Source organism: Erpetoichthys calabaricus, chromosome 2 (genome assembly GCF_900747795.2).
Source record: "Erpetoichthys calabaricus chromosome 2, fErpCal1.3, whole genome shotgun sequence".
Taxonomy (NCBI): Eukaryota; Metazoa; Chordata; class Cladistia; order Polypteriformes; family Polypteridae; genus Erpetoichthys; species Erpetoichthys calabaricus.
The window spans coordinates 231,253,049-231,272,026 of NC_041395.2; the positions used below are offsets into that span (position 1 = coordinate 231,253,049).

Below are 18,978 nucleotides of genomic sequence, written 5' to 3' on the forward strand. Positions count from 1 at the left end.
AGATATGATGCACTTCTGTCCTCCTACTAGCTACAACCCTGCCACCTTTAATGTTATGGACTGATAGATATTGCAGACTAAGCTCATTTATACAATCTGTGCAATTTAATTCCTTATGTATTACAGTATGTAACTGTACTATATGCCCTTTTGGTGTGTTGCATATGATATTGTGGCTGACAGGTATTTCATGACATAATGTCTGTATTAGTGCTTTGTTGTAATAGAAGTACTGCATCAGTCCAAACACCTAAATATTTTTTTGCATGGCAGTATTTTCAAGTTTAATTTCAAGTTCTGTACAGGGTTTCTTTTAGACTTTGCACTGCTGGATAATAAATGTTTCACTGATATAAAAGTGCTAAACTTGTTTTTAACAACTAGGCTATTCTCATGTAACATATACCATTAAATAATCATCACAGCATGTCTATCATTATTTTGCAGAGATGTTCTTTGTGGAAAAATTCAGTGTATCAATGTTGATGCCAACAATCCTCCACCTGGAGCCTTCATTACTACATTTAACCAAAATAATGTGGTGTGTGTCAATGTCTTTTTTGACCTTGGTTCAGATGTTCCAGATCCAGGGTATGTGCATACTGGAACTGGCTGTGGAACTGGGAAGGTAAGGGACTTCAGTCAATAAATAGTGCAGTGAGGATTTGTTGATCTGTGGATTAAGAATTCCTTAAGTTTAGAATAACAAATAACAGTATGGGGTGGATATGGTGTGGACAGAATGGCTGAAGTCAGGCTTTGGAAAGGTCGCATTTAGTGCTGTAATGGATCTCAGGTGGGGCAGGTATGTCCTATAGATTGTCTGCTAACAGTACATGAATAGCTATGGGATGGAGCTAGAGTTAACACAATTTTTTTTTAAATTTTACTCACTACTCTTTTAAGCTTGAAATAAGGGTGACCTTGTTATAACTTTCTGGAATGCTCATAGTGTATTTTATCTACACAAAGAGCATATTGACTTAATGAGTTACTTAGATTAGACTGGTCGCTGATTGTTAGAAACAAACAACGTATTGAGATGTAATAGAACATATGAATAAGTTGTTTCATCATCCTCCATCCAAAACATGACCTCTGGCAGCTGAAACTCCTTAACATAACTGGAGATAACACTGAAATAATTTTGATTAATTGAAATCAAGATACATACATTTATTTTTATTTCCACATATTGTACGTTCCTTCTCTCTTTCAGAATGCTTTATACTCTGAATGATTTTACAGATTACAAAATTACCATACAAGTGAACACAAATGCCATTATAATTCCATTGTTCAATAGCTCCTTCTTGTTACCCATGGGTTTGACTGTTGCTTTCCACATTTCCATTCAAACTTTGTTAAGGCAGTATCTTAAAACTTCTTTGATTCACACTATTTTTACACATTACTTTCTCTTACCACACAAGATAGTGGCATCTTTGACTGATGCTATTGAGTGTTCAGTTTCTCCTTTCAAGCCACAGTTGTTGTATGATTATATGCAATCTTATGGTATCAGTCCAGAGGGTTCAAGTGGCATCTGAATATCTCATTGTTGGATTTTCAATTCTATCAGTGAACAGTTCATAACTGACCTGAATTTTAATTTTGTCCTTTAACACTAGTAGCATTACTGCTTGCTGTGTGCCATAGGAAGCAGTTAAAGTGTTTGCAAGAAAAAATTCCATTACTTTCACTAGACATTTTTCTCGGACTAGAATAATATAATGCTAAACATTCTCAAACCTGTTTAATCCAATTCAGTGTTATAGCAAGGCTGAATCCTATCCTGGCAGCACTGGGGACAAAAGCAAGAATTAAGTCCATACAGGGTGCCCGCCTATAATTAAGCTCACTAACATGAAGTCGGTTTTTTACTGTCAGTTAACCCAAACCTGCATGTCTTTGGGATTTTTTAAGGAATGGCCATACCCATAGAAATAGTCATAAAGGGCAAAGCAGAACATACAAACTTTATACAGATAGTAACTGGGCATGAAATTCAACATTAGGATTCTGGGTCCATGAGATAGCAAACACTCACCACTGTATCACCATGCCACCCATGTAGAATTAATAATATTCCAGAAATTAAATCTCAATAGACATTGCTTGAGAAAGTGCATCAATCCAGAAATTACAAAGAGGTTAGGCTAAATATTTACTGAATGATGCAATAATTTGGATGCATAAGAATACTTTTTATGCATTTTTGTATTCTGTTCATTTTCTGGTTATTTATGCCATTATTTACTAGTAAGCACATAACTGATTAACACTAAAATACCTATTAAAAAATGTTCCATTTAGCTGTCAATGTCACATGCCCTGGTATCTACTATGTCTGTCATTACATATACAATTATGAGAAAGGAAACGACTGAGTTAAGCATCTAATGATATTTCTTATACTGTAAATGTAAATCTAACAATGACGTGCTTTTCTGAATGGAAATTAACAGAAGAAATAAAACGTTCTGCTAATTAAATGGTGAGATCAATTAATGGTTAATGGACTACTGGTTACAACAAAAATCTGCCGCTGCAGGACAGAACTTAAGAACCACTGAAACAGTTGATGTAAAAGCAGAGTTGATCTCTCTGCATTTAGAGGAGCAGAATTTCACAAGTATTGCACACTAAGACACTGTTATTAATCAATTGAAACCTCTAACAATAGACTCTGTAAATATGTAGAAATAAATTTTTTGCAGCATTTCTTGCTTTAAAAAACAAATTGGTTATTATAATTAAAGACAATGAATTTAGAGATACAGTATATATTTTGCATAAGCTTTCCAATTCAATAAATTATTTTCTGGGCAAAATGAAACTTCCATATCAACCTGTACAGAAAAAGGTTTTGCTGGCCAAATCTATTGCCAAACTTCCATTCATCCATCCATTTTCCAACCCGCTGAATCCGAACACAGGGTCACGGGGGTCTGCTGGAGCCAATCCCAGCCAACACAGGGCACAAGGCAGGAACCAATCCCGGGCAGGGTGCCAACCCACCGCAGATTGCCAAACTTATAAAAAATAAATTAATTGCTGCTTCAAGGACTACCTCCAGTGCTTTATTTAAACATTTCCAACAAATCTTTACAACACCTGTTTTTGATATTTTAGTTCTCCATAGCTAACTTATATACACAGTGCTAGAACAGTACCGGCACCTTTTCTTAGTGTACTTTTTCACGAATCTTTATGGGAGGACCCCTGCTCTTTGATCAAATGTTGATATATCCTGGCATTCAAAGCTTCACAGGGATTCTCCCCTTCCCTGCTCTTTGATTGATTGTTGCAATAATCAGTTTCACCATACCAGCGAGTGCCTGCACCTTTTCACAAATCTTCATGGGGAAATTACCCCCCCCCCCCCCCCCCCACACACACACACACTGTTTGATGTAGTGTTGATTCATAAGTTAATCAACCCAGACCAAACTACCTTTATCTGATCACATCTTGAACTGATAATGCCCTGTGATTCCTTCACATTTTTGATGTGGCACCCACTGTCTTCATTCAACTGTCTGAAGTAGTTTTGCATGTGGCAAGATACATTCTGCCAGAAAGATAAGGCAGAAAGAGAAATTCTGTAAAATGTCAGAAGAGAACCTTAGCTGTTCAGCTGGGTCGCAGCATAGGCAATCCCATCTACTTTTTTAACCTCAAACTTCTCAGCTACAGAAAATTTGGAAAAAAAGGAACCAGGAGATTGACAAAGTCAAAAGACACATGCAAATGTCAAAACCAGGAGGGCAAAACTACAGAGGACAAAACCAGAAAAAAATTCCTAAATCGAAATTAAAAGTCAAAGCCAAAGAGTCAGTTACCAAGAAATATAGAAAAAAAGAAAATCTCACCAAAAAAACGTCTTAATGAATTACTTACAATCGCAGATGACTCAGAAAATTCCTAGTACTGACCTTTTATCCCATTGCAATGATGATGTCAAAAGACTTGCATATCTATATCATTTCCTTAGTGACATTATGACAACTTTAAGCAAAACAGCAGTGCCTGAGAAAAACAACATGGCACCAAAAATGGGGCGAAAATATTTTGATTCATTTAAATAAATTTAAAATAAGAAAGCCCTCGTCACCTTTGGTTACAGGATGTTTGAAAACTGATGAAAATGAAAACACAACATTAATACAGAAAACATTATCATTTTCAATTAGGGAATCCATTCCCAGACGGGTTTATCCATTCCTGGGAATTCGGGAATCCCGCATGTCATTCCCAGGAATCCCAGGCTCCCGGGGATAACACAGTGCACAGGCATCTCACATGTGAATGGTTTTAGAACGACCAACACTTATTTTTAATAAAACTACTGCAATATGTTGACACAAATAAAAGACTAACCTTATCTACAAGCAGTTCATGCTGTCATATAAGTACATGTGTCTTTAGTTGCGGTAATAAGAGCGTAGAAAGCACAACGTGTCCAGTGTGTGGTCGTCCATGCGAGAGCGCACCTTCAAGTAGAGTACGCCAGCCGCAGAGAAAGCACGCTGTGCCTCCACTGAAGAAGGTGGCACAGTCCTCAGATACTGATACACTTATTCTAAACAACACTTATTCTCTGAAACAACACCATTTCAGCTTTTACTGATGCATCCAGTTTCTTGTCATCATTCTGTGATGGCAAGTTTCTTGGCACAGATAATGCGGATGCAACAGACTGACGCATGGCAATTTCAAGTTGCTGTTCAAAACTGTTGTCTGATGAAGTGCAAGCTGCAGCGATGGCGCCACCTTAATTATTTTCAACTATAACTCTGTTATTACTTGATCGATTTTTACACGCTATATATGCGAGCTTGGCCGTTCCTGTTTTCCCGGGAATTACAGCAGTTTCATTCCGGGAATGAAAAATTACCAGGAGCCCGGGAATGGATTCCCTATTTACAATGTGGTAATGCTCAAAATGCTTTGTTCCTGAATTCATTAACCTGATTCAGAATGTATATTCCGCCATATCTAAAGTCATTTTATCCAAAACTTCAAAAGGGCATTAGAGGAGGTTGTCCAAATTACTCTTTCCTTTATGCGTTATAGTTCTAAATATTTTACACTGTTAATGTAAACAAAATGACGCACTTTGTTTAGCTTTATGCATGTGACATTACATTATTTGCTTTTTCTATGTAATGCTTTTAAAGGCCTTCTAAATGTTGTGGACTTATTCTCAAAATCTGAAAAAACTACTGGGTTCAAAATCAGTTTGGCAAAGCCTGGTCTACTCTACTCCCCTTAGAGTCAAATCTCACTTCTCTTCAGTTACACTGATCAATCAATGTTTTACTTACCTCATGGACTTTTGCAGATTTCTAAACAAACTAGCCTACTGATTTATTTCTCTATTTCTCCAACCTTCCGACTGGTCTGGAAACCACAAACTACCCTCAAAATTCATGAGGAAACTGTCAATTTATTGGTCAGTCCATATCCCCATTTTCATCAATGGTCACGTGTGAATGAAAAAATGAGATCCTATCCCTTATAAATGATGACTGTGTTTTTCATTTCTCTAGGCCTGTGTAAACTATAAATGTACAAACGCCTCTGCTCTTGGATTCAGCTGTGACATAAAGAACAATTGTAGTGGGAATGGAGTAAGTAAATTTAGATTTATTTTCAAGATAGTATATTACATAATATGTGCTGTTATCACTATGTATATATATATATATATATATATATATATATATATATATATATATATATATATATATATATAAAATATATATAATACAGTATATGATTTTGTTACAGTTCCATTGCAGTATACACACAACCACACATACGCACACTAATTTTTAGGCCAATTTAGAAACACCCATTAACTTAACACACATCTTTGTGATCTGAGAGGGAAACACACTGCGCAGACATAACTTGCTTGACAACAAGAAGAAGAATGTGCAAACTTACATGTGGTGATAATGCTAGGAACTGAACCTCTGTTAAAAAAGCTATGAGGCAGCAGCATTAACACTAGAATTACCAAAGCCTACGAAAAACTTGTAAATCCGTCCCACCTTAAATCCCTTCGCAGCTTTTACACATTATATAGTTTATGTCTACATTTGGTCATTTATTACTAAAATATGAAAAACATGTTTACACAGATTATTGTAGAACACACATAAATGCATGTGTTCCAAATAACGATATATTATTTCCATTCTAAAACTCCAGCACTTCACTCCCAGATAATCAATCAAGGCACAAACTGGGAGAACTTTGTGCCCATTCTGAGGCGGTGGTGGGGATGGAATAGTAGGCTGCTTGTCTTGATCGGCACATTAACAAAACAAAAGACACTGACGGAGAGGTGCAAAGGGATTTAAGGTGGGACGGATTTACAAGTTTTTTCGTTGGCTTTGGTAATTCTAGTGTTAACCATTGTACCACCATATATTTCAGCTTTTCTATTTTTGGGGCTATTTTAAATTAAACTGAGAATTTTATTGTAAATACATTGTATAGCAACATCTGGCCCTGTCATTTAAGACCGCATCTTAGAAAATTATGTTTAGCCAACAACAATGGCATTTCTTGGCTTTAAATGTTGAAAATATCAGAATATGAAAAAAAGTTAATTATTTATCACCCTATACATACCACATAACCAATGTAACAATATTCAGTGCTATAAAATTTAGGCAAAGCTTATGTATTTTTATTGTAATGGGGAGAGGACTGATGGAAAGAAATAGGCCTTTTCATTTTTTTTTTTATTTTTTTTTTTTTAGGTGTGTGACAACTTAGGCAACTGTTACTGCAATTATGGCTGGGCTCCACCACACTGTAACACATGGGGTTATGGTGGGAGTATTGACAGTGGTCCTACCCATATTGGTAAGCTTGTCCAAAAAACATTTGTAGTCATAAACAAGTTATAACAACTGAAAGTTGAGCTGGGAATGACTAGCTACACTGATTACAAGTACACATGTTGAATAGAATATTTATCTGGTTCTGCTTTACACATTTTCCTCATTTTTTTCCACATGTTTTGGAATGTGTTGACTTCCTCTAAGACAGGTTGAAATCTAAGTAATCAACGTAGACTTAATGTCCACCATCTATTGGAATGTATTTTGTATTGCATGTAGTAATAAAATGCATTACATTTATCATTCCAGCAGATGGCACATCATAAACATTTGTAGTAATAAAATGCATTACTAAAAATTGTTTGATGTGCCATCTGTTAGAATGACAAATGCAATACATACGTATCTGTTGTGTGGAATAATATATGTTCAATTTGTATATGTCTATTCAGGGTTTGTATTCTGCTCTGTTAACTTTAAATCCTATCACTAGGAAAATATATGTAGTTGTTTATCAATAAGTATGTGGGTTTCATGTATATTAAATAGTTTTATACCAATTGTTTTTTTTAAGCTGTAACCAAATCTTCATTTTTATAAGTATTTTGGAGTTACAAGGGTCAGGCAGACAATTAATGATCTCTGTAAGCAATAAAACTGACAATTGTTTGCTAAACTAAGACATGATCTAACTCTTGATGGCATGAAGCAAGCACGTTGACATTAATTGATGGAATGGCAAGAGTGGAAGGAAGATTTCCAAGCTATAAAAAACTGGAGACTGCTTAAACTGACATTCAGAACCTAAAGTTCTGGACTAGCATTAATATTATTAAAGACCTCCTTTTGTTAAATTAAAATATTGTGACTTATTTTCTTCCACAGTTATATGCCACTTGGTATGGAAATCTTAAAATCAGTGTTAATATTTGAGATGGGCCATCTGTTGGAATCTATAATAATAAAAGGCAAAGCCCTCACTGACTGACTGACTGACTCACTGACTGACTGACTCACTCATCACTAATTCTCCAACTTCCCGTGTAGGTGGAAGGCTGAAATTTGGCAGGCTCATTCCTTACAGCTTACTTACAAAAGTTAGGCAGGTTTCATTTCGAAATTCAAAGCGTAATGGTCATAACTGGAACATATTTTTTGTCCATACACTGTAATGGAGGTGGCGGAGTCACGTATCGCGTCATCACGCCTCCTACGTAATCACGTGAACTAAAAACAAGGAAGAGATTTACAGCACGAGTCACACGCGGGAACGAAGGTAAATGACGTTAATTTTTGACTGTCTTTTAATACTGTGTAAGCATACATATTAACACATGTGCAATTAAACGTGTGCATTTACGGGGTGATTTCTCAGGCTTAAAAGCTCGCCTTTTATCAAACGCGGGAACAAAGGTAACTGACGTTGTTCACTGTCTTTTAATACTGTGTAACCATACATATTAACACATGTGCAATTAAACGTGTGCATTTACGGGGTGATTTCTCAGGCTTAAAAGCTCGCCTTTTACTAAAAAGGTAAATGCAAAACTATTTTCAATCAGTTTATTGAAACGCTCCCGTTAAGGATTGCAATAACATATTCGCGAGATAAAAGAACGAAGTAGGGGGAAATGGAGGAAGAGCCGCAAACAGCGAACAGCAAAAAATTAATTAAACAATTGAGAACGGAGCGACTTAAGCATACAAGCATGTTCATAAGGGAAACAAAGCACGGTGTAAAACGTAAGTTTAAATTAAGTTTATAGAAACGCTCCCGCTGCGGATTGCAATAACATATTCGCGAGATAAAAGTTTAATAAGAAGACGCGAGGTATAAACGAACCACACGCCGTGGCACAACGTTAGGGGCAACAGTTTCAACCATTCTATGATCTGCTTCTCGCAACTGAAAGACGGCACATGGCGGATGTTAGCCGACTTGCTGACCGCAACATTAGGAGCTTCAACTCTGGCGCTGACGCCACATCTCAGTGCCAACACTTTCCAGACTCTACTTAAAACACACGCCCTCCTCACTGGACAGTTAAAAAGACCAATCAAACTAACGATGACATCAAGTATTACCCAATCAAAAGTAGGAAAGGAGGCATCTTCATAAAATGCGTGTGGGATGATTTGCATGAGACGCTGCTTTAAAAAAAATGATAAAAAAAAATACGGGAGAAATCCTGTCCAGTATTGATTCAAAACGGGACGCGCAATTTCATTCTGAAATGCGGCACGATTCCGTATTTTAAAGGACGGGTGGCAACCCTACAGTGCCAGGTAACCACCCATACAATCAGATTGTGATTCAGACTAGGAATGGAATGAATGTAATTACCCCGATCTACATACAAGCCGAAAGTCTTGCAACATTCAAAGATGATGGTTTGGGATAAGTACACCATACAACATAAAAGAGCTTATGAAGCCTTGAACCGAAAAAAGCAACATCTCCGAGATCGTAAAAAAAAAAATAGGAGGTAATGTCGTTTTACTCGCTGTAGATTTTATTCAAACATTACCAGTTATTCCACGAGGGAGACCAGCAGATGAACTCAACGCGTGTTTAAAATCCATGCTTCTCCCACGCTCGGTTATATGTCGCGTGTTCTCGGGTAGGTACACCAAAAAATGTATACATTTAAGCATGTAATGGACAAACAAAAAATGAGGTATACCCGAGGGCACTGCAGTAGTACTTAATCTAACTTTACTTCTTAAATGTTAATGTTTTACTGTTTAATAATTTATACGCTTCTTATATGTTGTTCAAATTCTTTTATCAAAATACCAGTGACAGCGCAACGCACGATAACATGGAGTGAATACACCATACGCATCCGCCCACGGCCGCCCTGGTGTGCGCAGATAGGAGTTGATTCTACAATAAAATAAAATAAACATAAAAAGAGTAATACAATCATCACCCATAAAGCGGATAGTAGACGTGACGTACTATATGTGTACCAGATTTCAAGTCAATAGGTGAAATGGTTTGCGAGCTACAGGTGATTTAAAATCCTGGACAGACACACAAATTGCCACGGTAGCAAATTACAGAAGAAGATTTTACTGTTTAATAATTTATATTTATATGAAATGTGCTTCTTATATATTACTTCATATTCTCATATGATAATGATGTTAATATTTATATTGATTTCTATGTTATTGAAACTGCATGTATGTGTGTATATGTATGTATATATATATATATATATATATATATATATACTAGCAAAATACCCGCGCTTCGCAGCAGAGAAGTAGTGTGTTAAAGAGGTTATGAAAAAAAAAGGAAACATTTTAAAAATAACGTAACATGATTGTCAATTTAATTGTGTTGTCATTGTTATAAGTGTTGCTGTCTTTTATATATATATATATTATATATATAATATACACACACACATAAACATTTATATACATATACATATATATACATATCTACATATACACATATCTACATATATATACACACATACATAAACACACACATAAGACTTATTGACTGAAACGGGCTTTCACGAAAACAGTTAGGGCTTTGCTACAGGATACACCCTCCACAAGTTAACCAAGTAAAAATAAAATATATATTTCTGTTTTATTTAAACCTTTTAAGTTCATATGCATAGCCCCATTTGGCTGTTTAATTTTTTTTTTCTTTCTTCAGTAATATTTCATCTCCTTAAAGAAAAAGAACATATCCATTTTACTTTTTTTGTATCTGTGTAGTAATATTTTAGTGTAAAAGAATAACCAGTATTTAAACCTTTTATGTTACTTTATACATTTATTTTACACAATGTTGAAAAATTAATAAGAAAGCTACATATTTTGGCAGCTGCTGCTTTCATTTTCAATGAAATGAAAAAAGCTCTCCAAGAGAAAACGTCAATGAAGAAGAAACAGTTTGCACTATCTAAAAAGGAGAAACCCTCATTTATAAAAGTTTGCTGCAGATGACTTAACTGAAAATAAATGAATACTTCCTATGTGTATAATACATATTTATCTATTTGACTTATGCCTTTATTCCACCAACTTACAACATCTGAAATACAATTTGTTACATTACTTTTGTTTTTTGCAGCACAGGCAGGTGAAGTGACTTCCTCAGGGTCACACAGTGGTGTCAGTACCAGGATTTGAACTGACAAGCTCCGGGTTTGCTGAAATATTACTGAAGAAAGAAAAAAAACAAAAATGGGCAAATAGGGCTATGCATACAAATGTCCATCCATCCATTATCCAACCTGCCATATCCTAAATACAGGAGCCAATAAGTAGATATGTATATATATATACTATATATATATATATATATATACAGTGGTGTGAAAAACTATTTGCCCCCTTCCTGATTTCTTATTCTTTTGCATGTTTGTCACACAAAATGTTTCTGATCATCAAACACATTTAACCATTAGTCAAATATAACACAAGTAAACACAAAATGCAGTTTTTAAATGATGGTGTTTATTATTTAGGGAGAAAAAAAATCCAAACCTACATGGCCCTGTGTGAAAAAGTAATTGCCCCCTTGTTAAAAAATAACCTAACTGTGGTGTATCACACCTGAGTTCAATTTCCGTAGCCACCCCCAGGCCTGATTACTGCCACACCTGTTTCAATCAAGAAATCACTTAAATAGGAGCTGCCTGACACAGAGAAGTAGACCAAAAGCACCTCAAAAGCTAGACATCATGCCAAGATCCAAAGAAATTCAGGAACAAATGAGAACAGAAGTAATTGAGATCTATCAGTCTGGTAAAGGTTATAAAGCCATTTCTAAAGCTTTGGGACTCCAGCGAACCACAGTGAGAGCCATTATCTACAAATGGCAAAAACATGGAACAGTGGTGAACCTTCCCAGGAGTGGCCGGCCGACCAAAATTACCCCAAGAGCGCAGAGACAACTCATCCGAGAGGTCACAAAAGACCCCAGGACAACGTCTAAAGAACTGCAGGCCTCACTTGCCTCAATTAAGGTCAGTGTTCACGACTCCACCATAAGAAAGAGACTGGGCAAAAACGGCCTGCATGGCAGATGTCCAAGACGCAAACTACTGTTAAGCAAAAAGAACATTAGGGCTTGTCTCAATTTTGCTAAGAAACATCTCAATGATTGCCAAGACTTTTGGGAAAATACCTTGTGGACTGATGAGTCAAAAGTTGAACTTTTTGGAAGGCAAATGTCCCGTTACATCTGGCGTAAAAGGAACACAGCATTTCAGAAAAAGAACATCATACCAACAGTAAAATATGGTGGTGGTAGTGTGATGGTCTGGGGTTGTTTTGCTGCTTCAGGACCTGGAAGGCTTGCTGTGATAGATGGAACCATGAATTCTACTGTCTACCAAAAAATCCTGAAGGAGAATGTCCGGCCATCTGTTCGTCAACTCAAGCTGAAGCGATCTTGGGTGCTGCAACAGGACAATGACCCAAAACACACCAGCAAATCCACCTCTGAATGGCTGAAGAAAAACAAAATGAAGACTTTGGAGTGGCCTAGTCAAAGTCCTGACCTGAATCCAATTGAGATGCTATGGCATGACCTTAAAAAGGCGGTTCATGCTAGAAAACCCTCAAATAAAGCTGAATTACAACAATTTTGCAAAGATGAGTGGGCCAAAATTCCTCCAGAGCGCTGTAAAAGACTCATTGCAAGTTATCGCAAACGCTTGATTGCAGTTATTGCTGCTAAGGGTGGCCCAACCAGTTATTAGGTTCAGGGGGCAATTACTTTTTCACACAGGGCCATGTAGGTTTGGATTTTTTTTTCTCCCTAAATAATAAAAACCACCATTTACAAACTGCATTTTGTGTTTACTTGTGTTATATTTGACTAATGGTTAAATGTGTTTGATGATCAGAAACATTTTGTGTGACAAACATGCAAAAGAATAAGAAATCAGGAAGGGGGCAAATAGTTTTTCACACCACTGTATATATATATATATATATATATATATATATATATATATATATATATATATATATATATATGTGAATGTATGTATGTATATATCTATGTCTATATATATATATATATATATATATGTAGATATGTAAATTTGTATATGTATATATATGTTTATGTGGATGTGTATATACGTATGTATATGTAGATATGTGTATATGTAGATATGTATATATATATGTTTATGTATATATATGTTTATGTGTGTGTGTGTGCATATTATATATATAAAAGACAGCAACACTCATAACAATAACAACACAATTACATTGACAATCATGTTACGTTATTTTTAAAATGTTTCCTTTTTTTTTCATAACCTCTTTAACACATTACTTCTCCGCTGCGAAGCGCGGGTATTTTGCTAGTAAGAAATACAATGCATGTTATTACTACAAATGCTTGTAATGCATTATTTGTTGGAATGACTGAGACATATCAATTGGACAAACACACAGATACACAGACACTTTTCCTTTTATTAAGGTGGATTTTATTGACTTAAAATGAACCTGATGTTCTCATAATTTTTTCACGTCTTTGTACACCACCATCTTATATCATTAGTGTTTGTGCCACTGTTGCTCTGTCATGTGGCAACTGGAAGTTGACTATCTCCCGGTCAATGTTAATATTCTGCCTCTGCCTTTTTCAGGAAGAACAAGATGTGGTGATTCGAGTACTTAAATTTTTACATACACTTAGATATTTTCCAGGATTATGGTCCTTCTTTAAAAGATAGAATCTGTTTCCTTCAGATATAATTAGTGCAAAGAGTTAAAATGTCTCAGTTACCCTTTTTAAATTGTGCATTCTCTTAAAGTAAAAGACAAAAACAAAACTATGAATATGAAAAATGTCAATGCTGACACAATAAATTAATTGAAGACATTCTATCTTGTCTTTCCAAATTGGTTGTCAAGTATGCATTGTGACTTGCTTTTTTAATCGAGTGTACACTAGGGAGCAGAATTAGGTTCCATCCTTAGCTCTTCCTTTTGCTTGTATTTTTTCCCAATCCACAGACCCTGATTTGGGATCCTGAGATGGTTCATCTTGTGGTGGGGTGCTGTATCAGTGCATGCTCCCACCCAATCAACCTCCTCTCTTTGTCTGTTGCTGTGTAGTGTTAACCTGGCTGCAGTCAAATGATGGAAAAGGGCAACAGAAATAAAATAGAGAGTCTAATGACAGGTTTTCACAGTAGCAATGTGTTCTTGGATTTTTTTATGTCAAATATCAAGTGTTTTTTTTATGTTGTTTTATGGACTCTTACTTTATTTAGTGTGTTTGTACCTCTTCTTGATTTTTGTGTTTGCCTGATTGTGTTCCGACCATCTAATTGCCTTTGATTGTGATTTCCCTTCTCTTAATGTGACTTCAAAAACTGTCTTAAGGTTGTCTTGTGCTTTTTCATAGACACTTCAGTACGAGATGGATTGCTAATCTTCTTCCTTCTTGTGGTTCCTGTTTTGAGTCTAATTGCTATCCTAGTCTTCAAGAGGAATGCAATAAAAGACAAATGTTGCCAGAAAAAAAGTTCTAATCGATACAGGTGAGTTCAATGAAGCAAAGATTCCAAATTATGTAACTCTTTAAACCAAGCAAGGAGTCTGATTTCACACTAATTTTATGTTAATAAGAAATGTATTGTAAGAATTCCTCAAGAGGCTAATTTATAATCCTCCAATTTTTAGACCTTTCCCCTATATTTCTCTTGGACAATAAGGTGGATTTTCCCCAAAGTGGCAACTCTGTTGATAAGGAAAACAGCCCTACTCTGTTGGTACAAAAAGGCATGTAAACATGTGCCACTTGTTAAATGTGTGTATGATGTGTTTTATACATAAATGAACATTGGAGCCTAACATAAACACTCAGTGAATGTTGAAATTGCTTTTTTCTTACCTATATATGCAGCTAGCAATTTTTGATAGATTAATAAAAACTATTTAATTGAAAGTATATGTAATTTAAAGATACACTACCGGTCAAAAGTTTTAGAACACCTCAATTTTTTCCATTCTTCCTTCAGATTTAATCAGTTGAAATGCAATGAATGACCTAAAATGATGATAAGGTTGATGACGATAAAGTTAGATAAGATTAGGTTAGCAAAAACTGAAAAAGGGAAATATAAGAATTTTACAAATGAGCCTTCTTCAGGGAACAACTAAAAGGTTACAACCTACAAATGTTCTGTAGCAGTTATAGTAAATTAAGCCTTGCAAGCTGAAGCAAACAATTTGTACAGGTGTCCCAACTTCTGTTGATTACTTAAAACCCCTCTGTCTGAGTTGGAATACAGTGTTACTACACCCTATGAAGTACTATGTGGACAATATTCCAGTGATAATGACAAGAAAATGGCAATTAACTAGTGAAATGAGACAGAGCATTATTACCATTAGAAGTGTAGGACTTTCATTTAGACAAATTGAAAAAAAAAATTTAAATTTCAGTGAGTATGGTGTCATTTTTAATTGAAAGGCAATTGGAAACTGGAAGAAATTCTGACAGGAAAATATCTGGTAGACCCAAAGTCACAATGCAATCAGAAGAAACGTTTCTTGGAGTCACCAGCTTTCACGACATGTGCTAACCTAAATTTTAAATTTAATCCTCTGGTAGTTTGCTTCTTACATGTTCACCGTTTTAGGTAATTCATTGGATTCCAACTGATTAAATCTGAAGGAAACTGGAAACAATTGAGGTGTTCTAAAACTTTTCACCGGTAATGTACGTGAAAAACTTTTCAGTCATCCATCTAGGTTAACCCAGAATGTTAATAGGGCTAAATCCACCTAAAAGAGAAGTTTACCCATTTTGTTCTATAGATCCATTGTAGCATATACAAGATTTTATAACCCTTTTTAAAATCTGTTGCTTAGATTTTTAAAAATCTGCATTTTTCCTCCAAACTGCAAGTTATGAAAAGTGCTAAAATGTCCTAACACCACATTGTTTGCTATCATCAATATTACCCTTTGGAAAGATCTACTCTGTATTACTTTAGGCATCCTTATTCATTCATAAAGGAGGTGGGTTGAAGAAGTGACTTGACTTTTATCATTGGCCTTCATGTAATAAAAATCACATTAAACAGAAAATCTAATTTGTCCAATATATTTTCCTAACTGGCTTGTTACTGCCTAATATATAGCAGTAGAGTGTTGTACCGTGTTAGCCATAGATTGATACATGAGAAAGTAGGTTGAAATGACACCTTTTATTGGCTAACTAAATAGATTACAAATGCAAGCTTTTGAGGCATCTAAGGCCCCTTCATCAGGCAAGGTGCAACACCTTACACCTTGCCAAATGAAGGGGCCTTAGCTGACTCGAAAGCTTGCATTTGTAATCTATTTAGTTAGCCAATAAAAGGTGACATATCAACCTACTTTCTTCTGCCTAATATATGTCATATATGTTAAAATATAAACAATAAAAATTGACATTTTTATTTTACACTAAATAAATGAGAAAACTAATCCGTATACAAGGTATATTACAGTTACTAGAAAGAATAAGATGTGTTTCTAAGGATAAGATTGATGTTGAAAAGTACTCTGTTCTTTTCTATTCAATATTCTTTTCCTGTTTAAAAATATAGGGCAAAAACCCCAGAAGCAAACCGTGGGCCACAGACAAGACCACCACCAAATAAGCCAAGCCAGAATACGGTAATGTTCCCTTTAATTCATTTTAACACACATCGGCTTTCTTCCTGTCATAACATGTCACAAACTAATTTTAGTAATGGCTTAAACCTGAGTAGAGACGTGATGTTTCAAAAATTTAATTCCGTTTACATTCAGTAGAACATTATAACCATTTACAAAAGCTGGCCAAAATAAGGAAAAGTAGTTAAAACACTTATATATAAAACACATATAATTAAGCTTTTTTTATACAGACTAAAGGTAGCAGTTAAAATCTAATTACAAAAAAAATAAAGAATCACTATAGATATTGGTCAGATGAAAACAGCAGAGTGTGCTGCTGCTCCACAGTGTTGTATTGTTGTAAGAATTTTACATTTCATGATATTTATGTTTCTCTTTAGGGATGCTTATTTCTTCAGTCCACAACAGTCTAAAACATATAGTTCAGTTAATTGCTAATTATAATTGACCCAAATTTGAATGTTTCTTTCTCTTTTTACATGTGCCCTATGCTAACTCTATGCAGACAAACATCTAATAGTAGGCTATGCAAGGGACCTCACAAAATCCATGTCTTAATAGCTATTAGCCTTCAAAGAAGTATAAAAAAAATGAATACAGACTTGGAAACATTCATCTGTGCAAAAATATTATGTTTCCCTGTCCTGATTAGAAGAGCCTCTATGGAGATATACCCTCACTAACACTTATTGTACACATGCTGTCTAGAGTCTCTGTTCTCTTCTCTTTCTGAGAGATCACTGAGCTACTTTATCCTTCCTGTTACTCTCTTTTAAAAAGTTAACTCAGTCACTTTTGAGAGAACGACTTGTGTATGAATGTGTCCTACTGTATACTGGCACACCATGCAGAGTTGGTTCCTGTCTTGCTTTGAGAGAAAATATTTTAATAATATAATAAAAGTAATATAGTTTAATAATAATTGGTTTTAAAGAATAGTGGTCATGAAGGAGTTTTTTTCTGTTCATACTTACTTACAACTTAGTTGTTGTGCAAACTTTGCTTGCACATTCTCCAAATGCTGCTTGTTTAAGACGAGATCCATAACACAGAAAAACACTTTCTCTGCTATTCATGTAGTGTCATAAGTTGCCATAAATCCTGAGTAGCTATGAAAAAGAGAGAAGTTATAATTTGGATGAACAAATTTGGTAGAAAACACTGGAACAGTATGGAGTTCATATTCTTTTAACAAACCACCAGCCTCCTTACACTGCTCCAGAAAAATGGGTTTCAATTTTTGACTTTGTATAGTGTGCACATTCTCCTAGTGTCTGCATGGGTCTTTCTCTGTGTACTAGTGCTTCACATGACTATGCCAATGTTCATATGTAAACATGCCATGTAATGGACTGGTTCCTAAAGTTGCTGCGGCTAGCTCTAGCTCTCTGTTGTGGTAAACCTGGATGAAGCATATTTTGCAAATGTATAGATAAAGAAATGTAAAGAAATACTAATTCAAACCTTATATCATTATCTGTCAATTTGATTAAGAAAAAAATCAGGATTATGATGGAAGTTTGGAAATTTGCCCCAAGTTAACAGAAATTCTGTTTACTACAGTCTGAATAAGTAATTGGATTTATTTTTTCCACAGGTTATCCAAACCTCCCAATCAGCTGCTTTTGATCCTTCAGAAGAGTAAGTATAAAACGGTTTTGCACAAAGGTTCATTTAATGGCTATCCATAGTTCTAAACCAAAACCTTAATTTAGAAAATAACTTAAATGAATAAAATATAATATTTAATGTTAATCAATATTTGAAACTTGATTTTTAGCTGTAATCTTTAATTGTGTAGAACTTTATTGCAATTTTAAGCCCCAATTATAAACACCCATGTTCTGTTCTTGTTAAAGATTTTTTTTTTTTAAAGTTAAGCCCATCCCATCTTTTTTTTATTTTTATTATTAAAATAGTTCGTATACTGTACACCATAAGTGCTTCATGGCAGAACCTGCAAAATCCTAACATTGGTTCAACTATTCCAAAACAAATCTAAACTTTTGCTGCTGGGTCTTAGAACTTCTTTTTGTTTGGAGTGCATGGTATACCCGCAAGAAACCTGTGTAGTCCACCACAACATGGTAACCAGTGTGACTGGATAAAAAAAATCTAATCTAGTGTTGAGAAAAATAAAACTGTTAGCAAAGATGATATTATTTGTTTATTACGTAGCACAATATTTAGCATAATAATAAAATTGCTTACAAGAAATTTAAGTTACAGTTCAATGCTCAATGCCAGACATCACAAAAGACAGCAATAAGACAAATGATGAAAATGAAGAACGTATTGTAATGTATTGTAACATACCATATACCATACAGATACGTAAAAATAGATTGAAAGATCAATATGTTTGATAGAGAGTACTTGACAGATCTCTGAGGGGAAACTGACTTGATCCAGCAGCAACATACAACATAACATGCATACT

General features: G+C 35.1%; 1 protein-coding gene across 1 annotated transcript in view; it reads left to right on the forward strand.

Annotated features, from left to right (window-relative positions):
• The window catches only part of zgc:174164 (uncharacterized protein LOC570656 homolog), a 72,413-nt gene that overhangs the window by 52,086 nt on the left and 1,349 nt on the right, over positions 1-18,978 (forward strand). The window contains exons 16-21 of the mRNA XM_028795235.2: positions 448-628; positions 5,556-5,636; positions 6,780-6,885; positions 14,272-14,407; positions 16,466-16,535; positions 18,136-18,179. Of these exons, the coding sequence (XP_028651068.2) occupies positions 448-628; positions 5,556-5,636; positions 6,780-6,885; positions 14,272-14,407; positions 16,466-16,535; positions 18,136-18,179 (618 nt within the window). The remainder of the gene's footprint in view (positions 1-447; positions 629-5,555; positions 5,637-6,779; positions 6,886-14,271; positions 14,408-16,465; positions 16,536-18,135; positions 18,180-18,978) is intronic.